The 21,116-nt window shown below is 42.5% G+C and overlaps 3 protein-coding genes across 3 annotated transcripts; all 3 read left to right on the plus strand.

Moving 5' to 3' along the window:
* The first annotated feature begins 289 nt into the window (after positions 1-289).
* LOC135500624 (uncharacterized) lies at positions 290-6,487 on the plus strand. The gene is made up of 2 exons (XM_064792172.1): positions 290-373; positions 4,897-6,487. Exon 2 carries the CDS (start codon positions 4,909-4,911, stop codon positions 5,860-5,862), a length of 954 nt encoding a protein of 317 aa, XP_064648242.1. The 5' UTR covers positions 290-373; positions 4,897-4,908; the 3' UTR covers positions 5,863-6,487.
* Positions 6,488-12,037: 5,550 nt separating this feature from the next.
* On the plus strand, positions 12,038-13,701 carry LOC135500641 (uncharacterized). The gene has a single exon (XM_064792208.1). The coding sequence runs from the start codon at positions 12,045-12,047 to the stop codon at positions 12,996-12,998; it is 954 nt and encodes a 317-aa protein (XP_064648278.1). The 5' UTR covers positions 12,038-12,044; the 3' UTR covers positions 12,999-13,701.
* An 884-nt stretch (positions 13,702-14,585) lies between these two features.
* LOC135500662 (RING finger protein nhl-1-like) lies at positions 14,586-19,027 on the plus strand. The gene is made up of 2 exons (XM_064792260.1): positions 14,586-14,681; positions 15,511-19,027. The coding sequence occupies exon 2, from the start codon at positions 15,516-15,518 to the stop codon at positions 18,102-18,104; it is 2,589 nt and encodes an 862-aa protein (XP_064648330.1). The 5' UTR covers positions 14,586-14,681; positions 15,511-15,515; the 3' UTR covers positions 18,105-19,027.
* Positions 19,028-21,116: the final 2,089 nt, after the last annotated feature.

Genomic DNA, 21,116 nt, shown 5'->3' on the forward strand with positions numbered 1-21,116 from the left:
CCTGTATCATCTCATACATTATCCTTATATGTACCTGTTGTACTGCGCATGCTTACCAATTATGATAGACAATAAAGTCACTTCATGTACACACGGTACATGCCCCCCCCCCCCCTTGAAAAAACCAGTCTGTCCCCAGACTGAGTATAGTTTGAATGATTGGGAGATTGTTATTGACCCCATTGATATGCTATTTATGTCTCGTGGGATTTACTTAACCTCTATGAAAGAAAAAAAATAGAAAACGATATTTTAGATAAATGTTTGATGAGGCAAGTACGACGTTCCAAAGCCGTGTAAGAGACCTTGCAGCACCGCACATGCTTCGCCAAGATTGTTCACCTTCCTAATTTTTATCAGATAAAAATAAACGGTAAGTCTAACCTCCTTTTAAATTTTGAGGGTTGTGTGAGTCTTGGCGGGGAGTTACAATACGGACGTTGTGGACTGGCCTTGCCCCTGAGATCCAAATATGATGACGTGGACATTTCGGGGGATTGGCAAAAACTCCGTAATTGAATTATCTATTTCCACGCATCTATCAGCGCTTCAACACGGCAGGTCACTAAAACGGGATCTCTACATTACCAGCTATTGCGGGCCTTGCCAATCAAGCCAATTAGTGCACCTGCTTAATTGGTCCTGGCAAGCCTAATGGAAAATGCATAGGAAATATCAATAAAGTTGGCTTTTTTGGGCGGGGTGTTAAAATAATCCCAACTCCCGACTTCTGACACAATTCTATATATGTCTAGGTATTTACTGGCAAAATTTGGAGTGATTTGGATGGAAATTCGATGGGTGCATCTATAGGTTGAAAATGTTGGTAAATCTGTAATGCTTCACTCGTAGCCCGTAGTGTAAATTCCTGAGAAATTGGGTTTTGAGGGCTTTTCTAGCTGCGCTAGCTCCGAAACTACATTGTATACATTTGATACAAACTCCCGACTTCAGACGTGGTTGATATAACTCTTAGGATTATATTCCCAAGATTTCAGCTTTATTGGAAAAAAATTCATAGTGTCCATAGGGGGGTTGAAAATTGGAGGATTTTCAATTTTTTTCCCAACAAATATGCGAAAAATATTACTTTCCACCTAGAATTAATCAAAATTTCGCAAACTATCATAAAGTACTTCCTTGCGACAATCATTTGTGAAGCTTTCAAAACTTTTGGCTGATTTATTTGACCCTAAATTAGCAAAAACCAAACATTTTAGTGTTTGCATGCACCAATGCACAGGAGGCTAATTGCCAGATTAATTCGGTAGACGGTAATAAAGGCACTGGAAAAAAAGGTACGGAAAAAAGGCACTAGGTAAAAAAGGCACTAGGAAAAAAAGGCACTGGGTAAAAAAGGCACTGGAAAAAAGGCACCAGGAAATCGCTATACTAGGTAAAAAAGGCACCAGGAAATCTCTAGGTTAAAAATTCATTTGGGGTGCCCCCCCCGTGCATTTCTATATGAGTAATGTGCTATGTGTAATGTTCTTCCAAGTCTTTTTCACCAATAAAACTGCAATAAGACTCATCAAGAATGTTTTGCTAGATGTCAATAGCCACTCTTGTGATAAACTATTGTATCTTGTAGAAATAGGTTGTTGGTGAGGGAAAATGAATCTAATTTGATTAAACTACTGGACCAAATCGGATGATCTTTGTATCATTTTTTATAAGGATTCCCTGCCTATCCAAGCTAGTTTTTCTGGTCGGAGGGTACTGAAAAAAGGCTGTTCCGTTTTTTTGGACCACCCAGTATTCTGTTGATGTAGAAAAAAACTACACATAGGAATGCACATAGAAATTTTTATTTTTATTTTTATCTATGTAGTAGAGATTTCTCAGATTTCCCATACATTTTTTCTGGTGCCATTTTTCCATTGCCTTTTTTTCCAGTGCCTTTTTTACCCAGTGCCTTTTATCCTGGTGCCTTTTTTCCCAGTGCCTTTTTTACCTAGTGCCTTTTTCTCTAGTGCCTTTTTCCTAGTGCCTTTTTTACCTAGTGCCTTTTTTACCTAGTGCCTTTTTTCCAATGCCTTTTTTACCTACTGCCTTTTTTCCCCTTTTTTTCCCAGTGCCTTTTTTTCCAGTGCCTTTATTAGCTACATTCGATTAATTCACACCTGTCCAATCTCAAACAATAGGAATGATGGAGTCTCCCTCTATTCAAAACAGAGTGTGCTAGGCCTGCCATTGCTGGTATCTATATCATAATACTATAAGGCGGCTCGATAAAGTGCCATTTGGGGGTAGTGTTTCGTCTCGAAATTTTGCACGTTTGCAGGTGATATGTTATCCTGATGCAACGTTATGTTTATTTTCTGAAATTTACTTCAACGGAGCAGTAATGAGGGATTTTTTATCGGACACTGTCAATTCTCCTCACCACTCACAGAAGCCAAGCCGTTCAGTTATGCAGGGGATTAATCAATTACCTGCACTCCCTGTGGGGTGACTAACACTACCTGTTGAACGGCTAGCTGTAGGGGGATGATTGGAACAGCTTGTACCTGTTGACCTGCTGAACCAAGGTTAATCTTATTTTCAATCCACGATTGCAGGTCACCTAATCTTCGAGATTTCGCGGGGAAAGAAATTGTAAACAAACGTATGTGTCCAGTTAAAATGTAAACAAAAATGTATTTTTGGTACTTTTGGTTGCTTGACTTGGGTTTTCCCGCAGTAAGGAGCTGGGGTCAAATTGGTGGGCTATTGTCTATGGGTGCTGTGTTAGCAAGAGCTCGCCCTTGATTATGAAGGGATTTTCAAATGAAGGTTACCATGGTCTGTTTATGTACTCACCATAGCTTTCAATACTTGATGTATCTGAAGAGGCACTCCCAACTTGGCATGGCCTTATCAAGGAGCTGCTGACGGTGCTGAACTTCTAGCTTGCCGGTCGAGTAAGTGCCTTGCCCGAGACCTTGCTACATGTAGGAGGAGCACGCATTTTAAAGTTATAGTAGTGACTGATAGTGCAATTGGTTCGAGCCATTTGGAGGCCGACATTAGATTTTCATTGCAATTCAATCTATTCAAGGTATAGCCCATTTGAACCTGCCTGCGCTACGGGTACAATGCTAGTATAATGAATAATTGCATCTCTGTTTCCCCGGCCCGTGGCAGTATCTGCGCTTCCAGACGGCAGGTTGCCAACGCTAGCGGGGTCACTAATAAGTGGATCTCTATTTCCCCCTGTCCACTATCAGCACTTCAACATGACTGATCTCTAAAGGATCCCGGAATCCATCAGTCTCCAACTGTCAGTCAGGGCTATGGAATATGCTCTTGCTCTTCAATTTCTCTTCTTCTCCCCGATCCACAGTGGTTGCATCCTGAAGCCCAGGCAGCACTCGGCACTAATCGACCGTGTAACGTGTGCGAGGGGAGGTGGATACGACTGACCGGATTTTCGAGGATGCGGTGGTTGGGCTTATGATACGTTGCAGAACGAGACACAATTGTTGATTATGTTCTGATCGTTCTGCTCTCTTTTTCATTTTTTTTCTGATATAAACTGCGTGTCGTCTTGTGATATCAAGAGCACTATAAAGTCACACTCGAGTGGTGTAAAGTACATAGTCGAATCTTTGCCACAAAAGTGATTAAATACCCTTACACAAAAGAGCCCTTTGTTGATTCTTATAACCCATACTCTGTCCGACGACTATTTTGCTAAACATGCAAAAGGGATTTTAGTATTAACGCTTACACTTCTCCTTCTTTCGCAAAACACATGTACGTGTATATCCCGACGACAACTAATATTGACCTTGCTGATTTTTCAGTGTGGCCATACCTATTAGATCTACATTGTTGACATGGAAACTGCAGAAACCGTTATCACCTCGCTGATTGCCTGGGTAGACGCATATCGCGCTCCTCAAACAGCAGTAGTCGATCTGTTTCCATAGGTATACGGTAAAAAAAGCAACGGAAAAAAAGACAACGGAAAAAAAACCCGGTAAAAAAGACAACAGGTAAAAAAGGCAACGGTAAAAAGGCAACGGAAAAAAGACAACAGGTAAAAAAAGCAACGGTAAAAAAGACAACGGGTAAAAAAAACAACGGAAAAAAGACAACCATCTAGGTAAAAAAGACAACGGGAAAAAAAGATGACTACTTTCAAAGAGGACCCAATTAACACACTACAGCCAAATTAGTTGTACTGATTTACTAGTATTCAGTAATGCCTCATTTCCAGAGGAAGGGTTCCATCTTATTAGCCAACAAAGCGTCATTAAAGGGAGGAACATCAGCGCTCTATGGCTCTAGGCATGATAGGGCTGTCGGAGTTCCGGCTGTGCAGTGGAAACATCAGCGCCTGTCACCACACATCCGAGGTCCAGTGTTCAATTCCCGGTCTGTCCGGCACTTTATGTCATAGAGTGGGCGATTTCCTCTGTCGTATCCGGTTTCCCGATGGTTGCCTTTTTTCCTTTCCCTTTTTTACCCGTTGTCTTTTTTACTTAGATTGTTGGTTTTATTTTCCGTTGCTTTTTTTTCCGTTGCTTTTTTTACCTGTTGTCTTTTTTCCGTTGTATTTTTTACCTGTTGTCTTTTTACCCGTTGTCTCAGTTTTTTACCGTTGTCTTTTTTTCCGTTGCTTTTTTTACCTAGATTCGTTTCCATAGGGTAGTCCCAGGTTATTTGTAGCTCCTGCATTGTTAATTAAACCGGGGCTACAATTACCCCGTTCTACCTTATAAAGGCTAATATTGATGTTTTTTTTCAAAATATTTCTGTGCTGTGAAACTGAGCTAAGCGGCTGTGATATCAGGCCCGTGTACCCATGGTCTGCCAAAGTATGTGAACAGTTCATTGCTCAAATGTGGGTTTTCTCAACACCTAACCACCTTTATTTTTGTTTGATGCATTGTCTTTCTATAATTTCAGGACGATTACACCATGACGTCATTCTCAGTGGTCACGTGCGACCGAACCATGTCCACAAGGCGGCGCTACGTGACAATGGCCCTTCTCCTTTCACTGTTCCTCGTCATAGCAATAGCTTCAATCAACAACTACTCCGTATCACACGTCGTACCAGCATCACCTCTGCCACTGAAACAAGATGCCTGTAAGATTGTTTACATCAAAACCGTGGATACCTCTGCAAACTTTGACTGCGTCGATTTCTACACTTGGAAAGGAAAAACTCCAATTTGTATTTACGACACTTCTTCAGATGTATGGGTATCGAAGAGTTTAAAAGAAACCGGAAAATGGGAGTCCTACATGACAAATAAACTGCAAGAATTCCTGGCCTCGGATCCCGATTTGCATTTAATTGACGTTGGAGCAAATTTAGGTGTCTTCACATTGACCGCGGCGGCGAATGGCCGCACTGTGGTCTCAGTTGAACCACTCTGGGATAATGCCGTCCGTCTGTCCAAGTCCATCAAGCTTGGGCACTTTGAGGACCAGGTTACTATTGTGAATAACGCGGTATCTAATGGTTACTTAAAAGCCACATTCTTCCGTCCGTTCGAGAACGCTGGAGGGACGCATGTCATTACTTTGAGTGAAACGGACAAACGTAAGGACACCGTTAATACAATTCTCATGGACAACCTTCTTGAAGTTGTAACATTCAAAAAAGCTGTTATGAAAATGGATATTGAGGGACACGAAATATGGGCACTGGAGGGCGCACATAGACTGTTTGAGAAGGTGGATATTAGGTATTTATTCATAGAGTGGCCAGGAATCAGCAAAACCAGTGCCGTCCAAGGATTGGTGGACTTTTTGACGCGACGGAACTACTTGGCGTACACGATATCGGGGTCGCGATTGAGGATGTACGGCTGGCCATTCAACCATGCCTGGCCTGAGAACGTGATGTGGGTGAAGCAGGTGTGAGTCTTAAACGGGTTGACACTTCGGAAAAACGAAATCCGAAATGAAGGGAACTCAGACAGGAGCAAGGGGGTCAAATTGGTAGTCTTCAGGCGACTAAGCACTACAATAAAATGGGGTCTGGATAAGTTTAGTTTGGTTCAGCAATTATTGTATTCCTCATCCCTTTGTACAATACAGGGTGTGGTCTATTTGTCAAGCAGTTGTCGGGTTGAGAAGCCGACGGGCAGGCGCGAATTGAAATTTTGACAAAAAATGCCCGCAAATTCAACTCTTGAAATGCATTTTATGCTGGGACATATCGCTAGAATCAAACAGCAACCTGAGAGATACTATTTTGCAGGGGTACCGTGTGTCCAAGAGCACGTGGTTGAGAGATAATGAACAACACTTATGTTTTTACTATGAACGCTAAAGTCTAACTGTTTATTATAACGAAGTTTCATGGGTCGAAGGACCGGTGGATAATAGTGCATGCAGATGATTGGTTAACCTGTAGTAAGTAGGCGGAGCTTAATCTAAGACAAGTTGCAGGCTGTTCGTGACATTCAGATGATGTGACCTATATTCTTTAGGGCTATTGCGTTGTGTTTATTTAGAACCGTTAAAACCATATGCTTTACGCTTGAAGTGCAAGTGATAAGAAGTTAATCACAAGAACAGATGGCTGTAATATCATAAGATACGTCTTGAGGCTGGAGGTCAAAGTAAACAATCTGAGAACTAGAATCTATACTTAAAGTGAATACCTCACCAAACATGGCAATACTCAAGGGGCTAACTTATTGTCAACCAAACCAATCTCAAACTTATTAATTCACAAATTGCAATTAAAGTAATCATGACACAGTCTACAGTAATTAGTTGCATTTAAACGAACTAGCATATACCCGTGGCGCGGGCTGTTCGAGGTATAAAAATCGGATTGTGTGGGTGCTGGTATGTTGTGGGTTTGGTGTAAATGGTGTGCTGGTTTGTGAGTAAAATCTCCGGGCGTTATCTATATTTACGTCAATGGCGACAGTGGTATATTGATATTGATAGATGATATGTTACTCAGAGTCATAAAATTTCCACTGTTTTTCTGTGTAAAATGTCTCCAGTGTTGTTGTTGTTGCTAACAGTAAACTATGATGCGGCCTTACTGGAATTCCCTACTTACTTATACTTCTAACAACAACAACAAACAACTACTGCAACTACCAACTGGAAGACATTTTTTCCTGCACCTTAGAGGCATAGTCGATTAATATTCATACTAATTTATATTCATGACGTCATTCTCAATTTTCATTGGTTCTTCCAAATTAAGGCTCGACGAATGAGCATCGATGACAAGTCTTCCGGCAACAAAAACACGTGCTTAGCGCAATGACAGTTCAGAAACATTTAGTATAGGGTAAACCATAATGAATGTAACAAAATGAATGTTTTGGATTGTATATAATGGTCCGTATATCATGGTCCATTGGTCCAGGGCCATGATGAGGGGGGGGGGGGGCACACCCCTCTTTTCCCAAATCTGCATGGAAAACATGAGGTCTCAGGGAGGAGGGGGGGGGGGGGCAGTTCTCAGCCCACACTATTATTACAGAAATGATGGTCTAGTGCTTCGTGCCACACACTGAACTTGCATGCAATTTCATACGACCGTATGACCTCCTTCATTCGATCTTTATCTTTAGAATACTCATGAACTTGAATAAGACCATGATATAAAGAAATATCATGATCCCAATAGGCCTGCCACTGAGGCTGAATGACAGGCTCTTCCGCCATTTTGAACTCCAGCGAAAAATGTGACAGATAAACAGTTCCACGTGTGTATCTATTTTTATAACTATGTCACGTGATGCCTCTAAGGTGCAGGAAAAAATGCCTACCCTACCAACTACTGTACATGATGTGATCATGAAAACTGGACTACAAAATGCATGATATTGTCGCAATGACTTTATTCAAAGTACTCAAACATACCTATTAACCTCCCTTGTGTAAAACTACATCATGCCAGTTGATAATGGATGACAGTAGAGGTAAAACCAGGCTTATTAAGGCGTTCAACACTAAGTGCAACTCGTCAATTATAATAGTGATGATATAATAGTGATAGAAGCGAAAAATTATAAACAATGTCACAATTTGCATAAAATGTAGAATATCAGTACCAGATAAAGAATATATAGACGTATTTAAAGAGAGGCGTATATAGTGTCTTTAAAAAGCAATTAATGTCAATCTTAAACGATCACTTGGTTATTGTCATTAAGTAAATCCAATGCTCCTTGAGCAAAGTTCTTGCCCATGCAGTCCTTTAGCTTATTCCTCGCTTTTTCAGCGGCTTTGCGGACCAGTCGTGGCGACTGCGTGTTTGTATTATTTGACAAATCCAAGTTAATTTGATCATTTTGCAGCTGTAATTGTTCGTCAGTTTCACAGCACTTAGAATGGACCTCTAAAGGTCTAAAGGGTAGAGTTTGGTTATCGGCCGGTTAGTGATTCCTGTGTCCGTTTTGATCACTGCTGATCTTACTAGTCCATCATTTCCATGATTGAGTTTTTGTACCACTGCTAGTTTCCAACGAATGCGCTTGTCATTGTCCGAGTGTATTAGAACAACATCTCCCGTCTTTATAACATTGTCAGTTTTCCCATTGTTAAACTTTGATTTTGCGTGTTGTTCGCGAAAGGCAAGCAGATACTCGACGCAAGGGCCCAACGCGCCGCGTAGCGGCAAAAAATCGAAGCTGGCGAAACATTTATAACGGGTCACCGTCACTTATTATTGGACTTATAGCGCATTTACGGGGTTGCAACTATTTTGCTTTATAGTGTCACCAGGAAAGAAAAGCATGCGACCTAACGCCGATCTATTTGTATAAAGTGATAATTGGAAGGTATATAGTAGGAAATATCAATAAAATAATCATTCCATGTCGTCTTTTGAGGGCATTTTTGATTGTAAAAAATATATGTGTACGTCACCGGAGTCTCTGCAATGATAATTTTATCACAGCAGTCTCGCGCAAGTAGAAGTTCTTCACTTCACTTATTTGTCTGGCGCACAGCCAGACGTTTTCCATTACGATTTCACTATGTTTGACCAGAAGGAGCAGTGCGCGAGATATGCTAATGAGCAATCTTCCCTCGCTTGAGTTTCGGAAGAATGTTCCATATCGCGCTAAGCTGACCACTGCTGACCGGAAGAGGCTAGAGAAGCAGGTCCAGGACAGATTGCCGCGAAAATTTATAAATAGTTTGGGAAGCTGGCTTGACATCCTGACAAATCCGGCCATCGATCACTCGATATGTGGCCTCGATATGTTTACTCCCTCAATCAGAAAGATGCGTAAGGAGTAGGCCCTGTTTGCAAGAGGATGCTGCAAGAGGATGTTATAAGTTTCCCGAACTATTTATAAATTTTCGCGGCAATCTGTCCTGGACCTGCTTCTCTAGTCTCTTCCCTGCTGACCATGACAGGCGTGCATTGGACTGGTACAGGTTGGAACTGAACATTGAATATGCTGGTGGTGACGCTTTCTGATGAAAAGTTGGTCGTGACTGATGCAGTATCCTTGGACTTGATTGTCATATTTCTTCCAAATCAACCACTGAAATTGTTTTTTTAAAAGTGGAAATTATCATTTGATTATATTTCAAATTACATATATTGTATACAGATTTTTTTATTGTGAATTTTGATAAAATGATAACATGAAATTTTGTCTTCTCTTTTTTGAAAGCCAGCACCTATACTACTTTGCTGTCTTCACTTCCAGACAGGGTCCTTACGCTGGACAATAACCAAACTTTGGCACGCGGTTAGTCCTTACCCTTTATCGTAAAGCCGCACGTACACCACCTGAAAATGGACCACCAATCTTGGTTCGCGAACCAATACCGCACCATCGAAAATCCACCAAGCGCGTACACCAGCGCTGCAGCTAGTTATAAAATCCAGCAGCAGACGGCGCGCAAACAATAAGCAGAAAGCGCCATTTCGAAAGCTCCGCCTGTCGCCGAACCATCTAACTAGCTAATTGCCGATCCATTTGCGCGTACACCACGACAAAGCCGAGCTTTTAACAAGCCGGGCAAATTCGCCCGGCAATTTGAATCGGCAATGGATTGCTGAACCAATTTGTCGCGGCAATGTGGTGGTGTACGTGCAATTGGTCAACCAATATTTCGTGGTGTACGCGCAGCTTATGGTACTATGGTTAAGAGTATCGTCAATGCAAGTTAACAAAATTCAAGACTTGTTGACAAACCAATGGTATATCGTAACACAAATCACGATAATTATTCAAAAGCCTCACTCAAAAATACAACGCGTAACTATCATTCGAAGATTCGACTTGTAAAGAAACACTACTCTGCATATAAGTCACGAACAAAGATCGCGTCAATGTATACATGCTTCCCGAAATTGGTGGCTTGCATTGGAACTAACTTTTTCCCCCTTGTCCGTCATTAAAGGCATTCAAGTGTGTTGGTCAACCATGACTATTTCCTTTGTCCCTCCACCATAAGGCATAGTTTCCCCTTATGACATCACTATTTCGGACACTCAACGCCTCATTTCTGGAAAGGTGTATAATGCTATTGATCCATATTATTGAAAATGGCATAAGGGTCGACAGCAGGTGTTAAAACCACAATACATAGTGCCCTTTTGTTGCGGTGGACCTTTAGTGAGTGAGTGAATCAATTTGCTCAATACGTTTGCCATTTGGGTAGGCTGTCCGAAAGTTAGGACCAATCACACTACGTCATTTCCGATCGAGGATTGTAAATTCTTTCCAGTCAGGGATTTTAAATTTTGAGGTTTGTGTGAGGTAAGCATATTGGCGGGGAGTTACAATACGGACGTAGTGGACTGGCCTCCCCCTGAGATCCAAATATGATGACGTGGACATTTCGGGGGATTGGCAAAAACTCCGTAATTGAATTATCTATTTCCACGCATTTATCAGCGCTTCAACACGGCAGGTCACTAAAACGGGATCTCTAATAATTGCATCTCTGTTTCCCCGGCCCGTGGCAGTATCTGCGCTTCCAGACGGCAGGTTGCCAACGCTAGCGGGGTCACCAATAAGTGGATCTCTATTTCCCCCTGTCCACTATCAGCACTTCAACATGACTGATCTCTAAAGGATCCCGGAATCCATCAGTCTCCAACTGTCAGTCAGGGCTATGGAATATGCTCTTGCTCTTCAATTTCTCTTCTTCTCCCCGATCCACAGTGGTTGCATCCTGAAGCCCAGGCAACACTCGGCACTAATCGACCGTGTAACGTGTGCGAGGGGAGGTGGATACGACTGACCGGATTTTCGAGGATGCGGTGGTTGGGCTTATGATACGTTGCAGAACGAGACACAATTGTTGATTATGTTGTGATCGTTCTGCTCTCTTTTTCATTTTTTTTTCTGATATAAACTGCGTGTCGTCTTGTGATATCAAGAGCACTATATAGTCACACTCAAGTGGTGTAAAGTACATAGTCGAATCTTTGCCACAAAAGTGATTAAATACCCTTACACAAAAGAGCCCTTTGTTGTTTCTTATAACCCATACTCTGTCCGACGACTATTTTCCTAAACATACAAAAGGGATTTTAGTATTAACGCTTGCACTTCTCCTTCTTTCGCAAAACACATGTACAGTACGCGTGTATATCCCGACGACAAATAATATTGACCTTGCTGATTTTTCAGTGTGGCCATACATATGACGCAATCATGCGTATTCCTATTAGATCTACATTGTTGACATGGAAACTGCAGAAACAATTATCACCTCGCTGATTGCCTGGGTAAGACGCATATCGCGCTCCTCAAACAGCAGTAAATTAGAAGCAGTAGTCATCTGTTTCCATAGGGTAGAATCGGGTAATTGTAGCCCCAGGTTATTTGTAGCTCCTGCATTGTTTGATGCATGGGGATATCAATCAATATCATAGGCAGGGCCGGCTACAATTAAACCGGGGCTACAATTACCCCGTTCTACCTTATATCTATATATAAATACTGAGCTAAGCGGCTGTGATATCAGGCCCGTGTACTCGTGGTCTGCCAAAGTATGTGAACAGTTCATTGCCCAAATGTGGGTTTTCTCGGAACACCTAACCACCTTTATTTTTTGTTTGATGCATTGTCTTTCTATAATTTCAGGACGATTACACCATGACGTCATTCTCAGTGGTCACGTACGTCCGAACCATGTCCACAAGGCGGCGCTACGTGACAATGGCCCTCCTCCTTTCACTGTTCCTCGTCATAGTATTAGCTTCAATCAACAACTACTCCGCATCACACGTAGTACCAGCATCACCTCTGCCGCTGAAACAAGATGCCTGTAAGATTGTTGACATCAAAACCGTGGATACCTCTGCAAACTTTGACTGCGTCGATTTCTACACTTGGAAAGGAAAAACTCCAATTTGTATTTACGACACTTCTTCAGATGCATGGGTATCGAAGAGTTTAAAAGAAACCGGAAAATGGGAGTCCTACATGACAAATAAACTGCAAGAATTCCTGGCCTCGGATCCCGATTTGCATTTAATTGACGTTGGAGCAAATTTAGGTGTCTTCACATTGACCGCGGCGGCGAATGGCCGCACTGTGGTCTCAGTTGAACCACTCTGGGATAATGCCGTCCGTCTGTCCAAGTCCATCAAGCTTGGGCACTTTGAGGACCAGGTTACTATTGTGAATAACGCGGTATCTAATGGTTACTTAAAAGCCACATTCTTCCGTCCGTTCGAGAACGCTGGAGGGTCGCACATCATTACTTTGAGTGAAACGGACAACCGTAAGGACACCGTTGATACGATTCTCATGGACAACCTTCTTGAAGTTGTAACATTCAAAAAAGCTGTTATGAAAATGGATATTGAGGGACACGAAATATGGGCACTAGAGGGCGCACATAGACTGTTTGAGGAGGTGGATATTAGGTATTTGTTCATAGAGTGGCCAGGAATCAGCAAAACCAGTGCCGTCCAAGGATTGGTGGACTTTTTGACGCGACGGAACTACTTGGCGTACACGATCTCGGGGTCGCGATTGAGGATGTACGGCTGGCCATTCAACCATGCCTGGCCTGAGAACGTGATGTGGGTGAAGCAGGTGTGAGTCTTAAACGGGTTGACAATTCGGAAAAACGAAATCCGAAATGAAGGGAACTCAGACAGGAGCAAGGGGTTCAAATTGGTAGTCTTCAGGCGACTTGAAGCACAACTGTAAAAAGGGGTCTGGATAAGTTTAATTTGGTTCAGCGATTATTATATTCCTCCTCCCTTTGTACAATACAAGGTGTGGTCTATTTGTCAAGCAGTTGTCGGGTTGAGAAGCCGACGGGCAGGCGCGAATTGAAATTTTGACAAAAAATGCCCGCAAATTCAATTCTTGAAATGCATTTTATGCTGGGACATTTGCTAGAATCAAACAGCAACCTGAGGGATACTATTTTGCAGGGGTACCGTGACTCATTCGTGTTCCGCTGCCCGGCGATATCCGTCTTTATAGTGAACCACCAAGGATTTGGCATCAATATGATCCCGGGTACAGATTGGGAGGTTCAAGATGCCCGAGATCGAGACAGAGCCCAAAAAATATCCAACATTTAAACATACCGTAGTTATACTGAGAAAATTCTCCACTTAGTTACTAGGTCTGCACTTCTAACATTACATAAGTGCGTTTTTTTCCTGTTAAATGCATTCGAAGAGTTATTTGTATTATCAACTGGCATCGTCAGCAGCCTATTGATTGTCATATTTCTTCCAAATCAACCACTGAAATTGTTTTTTTTTTAAAAAGTGGAAATTATCATTTGATTATGTTTCAAATTACATATTGTATACAGATTTTTTCATTGTGAATTTTGATAAAATGATAACATGAAATTTTGTCTTCTCTTTTTTGAAAGCCAACACCTTTACTATTTATCCGGAGCTTCAGGACTAAACGGAGTTCGTGTAAATTTGTAGAGAAGTTCTCTTCCAAGATTACCCTCCTCAGACGTCAGGCTGGACATAATTATAACAGAGGCCTCGGAGATAGTCAATTTAGTAATAGTATGAGTACAACCCCATGCCCCGCCTATAGTCCCCCTTTAAAAACCATTGTTTGCGCTTGTTCATCCTCGGCACCCAGTGGTTTTCCATATGCTCCAGCTCTCGCTATTACATGGGACGTAGGAGTATCAAAAACCTGAAGCTCAGGATGGCGCTTGTTATGACTGCCATCACTACCGCCATTTTGAATCCGCAGTGGTACGTGAAGTTATGACCGGAATTGCAGTGATTGATTAGCCCAAAATCAATCGATACACGGATCTTCATAAAACTTCATTCATATTACTTGTTTATTTTAGAGACTTTTTGGCGTTTCTGTATTGCCTGAGTGACCGATCGCTCTGATATCTTCACCCACCTGTGATACATCCGGGATCTTTGTGTAATGAACCTCTGTGTTGGCAGAGAGTAAAATATCTTTCAATCTGAATGGAGAATGATATCCAAATTGTATATTCATGCGCTGATTTTTCAACTGCATTTATAACTGATGTGTGGTAAAACTGGCCAATTAAACAGAGTAGTACCTCTTAATGAAATACAATAAAAAGATGGGTATGGAGCTATCTCTTAGTGCACATATAACAACAGAACTGATAATCGCGGAAGAATTATTTCGGAGCAGGTGCGCGTCTAATTGGCAGTGAGGAGGACCGCTTCCGGTACGAAGAAAACACAACAATTTTTGTTAGAAAAATGCACCAAAATCATTGATTTGCGTCACTGCCAGTGTTCAAAGGTATATGAAATTACAATATTAATGAAAAGCATTATTATGTCATTGCAGTTACTATGAACATGTCTATTGTCTATCACACAGTTTGAAAAAAACTGTGTTTTTGTGGACATTCCTAGCTTCTCCTCACCATTGCATTGTGATTGTGGGGTTGTGGATTCTTTGTGTACATTGTTTCCATGCATGGATAAACTTGGAGTATTACCAGCTGCCACCTATATCCGCATGGCCTGGGTAGGCCTGCTTGCATATGATTGTCTACACATCTGGTTGGTCTATGATGATACAGAATTTAATGTGTATGTCGCACTTGGAAGATTGGCGGGACAGACAATCACAATGGAAAATATGCCCAAACGACCATGACAGCATTCGATTCAGTTAAGTCCGGCGTGACCAATCATTGTTCTACCCTCCAACATGGCTGAGTGTGAAAACCCTCCACAGATATCATCGCATTCGGGGAAGAGGTTTAAGTTTAAGGAATTCATGGGGAACGTGTTTACAATCCCATAACTTCAAAGCTGGTCAAATAAAGATCTGCCTAGAGTGTGTGGTTTGAACCAGGGACCTCATGGCTGCGAGTTGAGTGTCCCAAACCACCAGACCACATTTTGATCCAGACGAGATTTTCCAGACGGGTGTTACATATGTCCAGTTAACAAAAACCCAATACTTACACATGTGTTAATAACATACATGTATATGGCCTTTTCTAAGTTGCCTCCGGTGCAGGTACAAGATAAAAGTTTGTTTGTAAAATTAGGCAAATGATAACACTTATTCAATTATTTCATATTACTAATCTCAAATATTCTGTGTTTCTTTTCAGGCTGTATGATGGGGGATGCCACATATTCTGCTGAGCAGATCGAGCAGCTCTTGAAATGTCCTGTCTGCCTTGATCGCTTTAACCAACCCAAGATCCTTCCCTGTCAGCACACGTTCTGCAAATCACCATGCCTCCAGGGACTCATCTTGTCAAGCAACAACCGATTTATCAAATGTCCCGAGTGTCGTGCACAACATTTAGTCCCAAGAGAGGGAATTGACGGCTTTGCTACGAACATTACAATTGCTGGATTTCTGGATCTGCAGGCGCGGGCTCCAGCTCCTGCGTCGGCTACCGTGGAAACAGATCAGGTGGATTCAGGCAACAGCGCAAGTCCATTGAACTCAGGTTGTGGCGTCTGCAATGCTGACCTTGAACTTGTACTTTGTCATCACTGTGATAAACGTGTCTGCGATAGCTGCCGTCAAAGCCATGTCAGGCAGATGAAACTTGACATCGGTCGGGTTGTTAATCAGCTCCGACGGAAAATTCCCAAGGTGTCTGACCTTGTGGGTCAAGTCGAGCACGGGAGTGAACAAGTCCGTTCTAATGTTGACTCTATAAAAGCTGAAATAAACAACACAATAGAAAAACATGTGAAAGAACTTAGAGACCGGCAGAATGTTTTGAATACAGAGTTAGAGATCTTGTTACAAACCGAGACGAGATCTTTAAGACTTCATCAAGAAAATCTGGAAGTTGAGCTCGCAAGTATTGCAAGTTTCTGCGATTCGACTGAAGGTGCTGTGTCGCGGGAATCAACCGTGCCAGATACTGATCTCGTGGCTATGAGGCAGCAGAGCTCGCAACTGATGGCGCAGTGCCTTCACCTCGAGAATCAAACGCTACCCCAGAGTCGCCAGTTTCGTTGGGATTATAATGGACAGAATACTATGAATATGATATTGAACTTGGGTGACATTGCTGTTGCCGGAAGCACTAATGTGCAGAATGGTACTTCACCTCCACAGGCAGTTCATCGGGGGCAAAGAAATGGACATATGCGGGAAAATATTGCGTTCATTGCGCCCCTTTACGAGCGTGGCGCCACTGACATGCTGATGCCACTGCAACGCTCGCCCGGCATTCAGGTACCGGAAAGGAGGGGCCGTAGTTCAAATGTTGATGTTCTGCGCAATAGTGATAGTCGACTCAACCAGCTGTCGTCACGTAGTTATCAACCGCCGCATTTAAGACAGAGCCACCCGGCTGCAACATCTGTTCGTCATACACCACCTGTGATGCACCAACCGCCTGCCGTGCCTTCCCTAATCCGAACTGATAACTCACTATTCACAACACCGGCACGTCCAGTGAGAGAACTCCATGACGATGAAGAACGCGCATTTGCTGGTTTCATCAGCTTTTCGAATCCGAACTTCAGAGGCAACCGCACAAGGCCTCAGGTTATTCGTGCTGGGAATGATCGTAGAAACAATCGAAGAAATCACCTGCGCAATAACCAAAGTGAGAACTCAAACCAAAGCAATGGTAATACCTCTGCATCTGCAGCTCCCAGCATGCCGGGCAGAGAAAGGACATTTACTGTCGACGAGAATGAAAATAGTCCTCATAACACTAACAATGCTAATACTAGACCAGGGTTACGCGAGCAGGGTATCAGTTTCGAGATCCCGCTAAATGGGGATGAAGCCAGTGGAAGTGCAAACATTGACAATGCTATAAATAGCAACATTGCTGATCAGGCGGCGGGAGATGGACCTGTCCCACTTCACGATTACCGCGGTAAGACGAGAATATTTCGCCGAATTGGCTCTCGGGGAAACGGCAACGGAAAATTCACTTGGCCACGTGGCGTGGCTGTTGGGCCCAATACTGAAAACATCCATGTTGCGGACAGTAGTAATCATAGAGTACAGATATTCAGTAAGGAAGGACAGTTCTTAAAGTCATTTGGGTCCTATGGGCAGAATTCTGGTGAATTCGACTGCCTGGCTGGGATCACTGTCAACGCTTCGGGGCAGATTATCATCTCAGACCGTTATAACCACAGGGTACAGATCTTCAATAGCGACGGTAACTTCGTAAAACAGTTTGGCGAGGAAGGTCCGGGGGACGGAAAGTTTAGCTATCCCTGGGGTGTCTGCTGTGATAGCGCAGGTTGCGTATACGTTTGCGACAAAGAAAATCATCGCATACAGAAATTCCAAGCAGACGGTACTTTTGTACGCAAGTTCGGCAGTTTCGGTAACGGGAATGGCAAGTTTGAAAATCCGCATTATGTTGCCGTTAACGACAACACCCTTGTTGTCAGTGACCATGGCAACCATCGGATTCAGGTTTTTGATTTGGATGGGAACCACAAACTTTCATTTGGCTCCGAGGGCACAGAACCTGGGCAGTTGAAGTATCCAAAAGGGGTCGCCATAGACCAACAGGGGTTCATCTTGGTGGGAAATAGTGGGAATAACCGAATTGATGTTTTCAGGGGCACTGGGAGTTTTTTCTGTTCGTTTGGTGGCTTGCGGCTAGGGAATAATGGAAATTTGAAGAGTTTGGAAGATATAGCTCTCATGGCGAATGGAAGAGTCATTGCCTGCAACAGAGAAAGCCATAACTTGACTATCTATTAGGGGACCAAGTTCTGCAATTTGAAGCCTTGATGAAAGATTCTGTTGAGAAATTCATGGCTGTTGATAATTTTTCTTGTAACAAATCTTGCCAACATGTTATAGCTGACACATTCTGCCTAATAAGTTTTTGACAGTGTTTACTGTGCTGTGTTTTAGATTTACTGTTGAATCAATCGATTTGTGACTTAATTTATCTGAACTTTCTCATGACATTCCATTTTATAGTGATGATATCAGATTGTTTTAAGGTGTTCCTTCTGTCATGTCTGTGCCATGCCCAGTGTAAGACTTGTGAAATAACTTAGCTAATTTCTGCCGTGCTTGTCTCATTATAGAATTTGTTTTATATCTGTTTAATTATTAATCCAAAATCCAAAATCGTAGCTTTAACAGTTTTGGGATTTTATCCCAGCTTACGAAAATCAACCACTCACAAAAACTAGCATTTCACGGTTTTTAGTAACTAATAACCTTTATTCTTAGTATTTCGCAGGTTTTAGCTCAACTAATAGCCTTTATTCTTAGTATTTGACAGGTTTTAGTAGCTAATGGCCTTTATTCTTAGTATTTCACTGGTTTTAGTAAGTAATGGCCTTTATTCTTAGTATTTCACGGCTTCTAGTAACTTAGCGGCCTTTATTCTTGTGTTCAATAATATTTTTCATTTTTAATCGCTTGATATCATGTGCAGTGTAATTAGAATAGGTGCTCACACTTGACATTTGTACAACTTCTATCATAAAATTGCCTGTCAACCTCAGAAAAATGATTCCAATCTGTAATGTTATGGCTGTTTTCACCTAGGATCACCAATTGTAATACATGTCAAGAACCATGGGGTTTTTTTTCCAAATAGTCATGCTGTTTTTTCCACAAAGTCTTGCTATTTATGGCTGTTCCTCTATCTAAAATATGAATAAAACAATGTTATCCTGCTGATAAAACTGTTGTTGTTTGGATTTTCACCAATGTACTGTTCCATTTTGGAATCATTTCACAGAACATAGGACAAAAAAAAGAACATTTCTGAGGGAGCACATTTGTGTCGGCTGCTTTGGGATTTGATAAAATCATAGAGGCATTTTCGAGGTTTGAGAGCTGTCTTAACTTCGTAATGCAAGTGTGACTGCAAAAGGCCATCACCTGACTGCCCTGCATTGAACAACAATGAATTATTCCCTCCCCCATTACTGCAACGCGCCAAAGTTCAAGAATTCTCATTTCTGTAACTGTGTATCGCAATGGAATGAGTTGTAAACTAATGGCTGCATGAACCATCTGGAGGGGCTGTCTCCTCAGAGTGTCATGACCAATGCTTGGATATTCATTTGGTCTGGGTCCTTTCCCTAGACTTGTCTGGTTGGACCTTCCAGGAGCTGGGGCTCCTGCCTGCGTAAGTACTTCGAGTCTCAGGGAAACACAAGCAAGTGCACCTCGGCAAGGACAGGCAGGATCCACTACAACTGCATATAAAGTTCCACTCTATCTAGTCTTGGTCTCCACTGACTCACACAAGTCTGATTCAGCCAGCAACTCATCTCACTGTCCCATACAGCAGTTGCCTGAAAGACTGTATCTCAACCAGGATGCCAATTGGCCAGCATAAAACTTAAGAGAGAAAAAGCTGTGGTTCATGAAGGGAATGGTTGTGATATTGTCTTGAGTTTGCATCTAAGCCAGGAAGTCTGTTTAATATGTAAAAGGAGAGATGTAGTTCATTGAGGGATTGGCTGTGACATTGGGCGATATGAATAAAGACCAGCAAATGTTTTTATCTAAAACTCCATGTACATTTACACTTGGCCTATCTGTCCAAATTGAAGTAAAAGCATTTGCTGGTCTTTATCATATTACCCATTGTCTTGGTCCTGTCTCTCACGAGAATCATCAAGGAGTGGTTGTAAACACCATTCTGGTCTAGCTAGGATGTCCAATTACATAGAGTAATGGGGTATAGTTCATCGAGGAACTGGGTGTGATATTATCCTGTATCTCACCAAGATGTCCATTTGACATAGGTGTGTACCCGTGGGTTTGGTTCATTATGGGACTGGGTGTGACATTGTCCAGGACCTGTATCTCACAAGAAGTCCAGTGGATCAATGTGTGTGGGTTTGGTTCATTGAGGGACTGGGTGTGACATTGCTCTGGTCCTGCATCTCAACAGGATGTCCATTTGACCAAGGTGTGTGGGCTTGGTTCATTGAGGGACTGGGTGTGACATTGCTCTGGTCCTGCATCTCAACAGGATGTCCATTTGACCAAGGTGTGTGGGCTCGGTTCATTGAGGGACTGGTTGTGACATTGCTCTGGTCCTGCATCTCAACAGGATGTCCATTTGACCAAGGTGGGTGGGCTTGGTTCATTGAGGGACTGGTTGTGACATTGCTCTGGTCCTGCATCTCAACAGGATGTCCATTTGACCAAAGTGTGTGGGCTTGGTTCATTGAGGGACTGGGTGTGACATTGCTCTGGTCCTGCATCTCAACAGGATGTCCATTTGACCAAGGTGTGTGGGCTTGGTTCATTGAGGGACTGGTTGTGACATTGCTCTGGTCCTGTAACTCAACAGGATGTCCATTTAACATAGGTGTGTGGGCTTGGTTCATTGAGGGACTAGTTGTTGTCATGTTTAAGACCCCATGCAGAAGACGTAAGTCTGTTAAAAATCGGTTTTATTAAGCCACGACAACAACAACTGATATACAGGGTGAAACAGAGACAATGCAACATGAACATTACAGTTGTGACATTGCTCTGGGCCTCCATCTCACAAGCATGTCCATTTAACATAGGTGTGTGGGCTTGGTTCATTGAGGGAATGGTTGTGACATCGCTCTGGTCCTGTATCTCACCAAGAGTCCAATTGCAATAGGTGTGTGGGTTTGGTTCATTGAGGGACTGGTTGTGATATTGTCCTGTACCTCACCAGGATTTCCATATGGGTATGGTTCATCAAGGGACTGGGTGTTACATTGTCCTGGTCCTGCATCTCACCAGCTTGTCCATTTG

Source organism: Lineus longissimus, chromosome 16 (genome assembly GCF_910592395.1).
Source record: "Lineus longissimus chromosome 16, tnLinLong1.2, whole genome shotgun sequence".
In the NCBI taxonomy this organism is placed as follows: Eukaryota; Metazoa; Nemertea; class Pilidiophora; order Heteronemertea; family Lineidae; genus Lineus; species Lineus longissimus.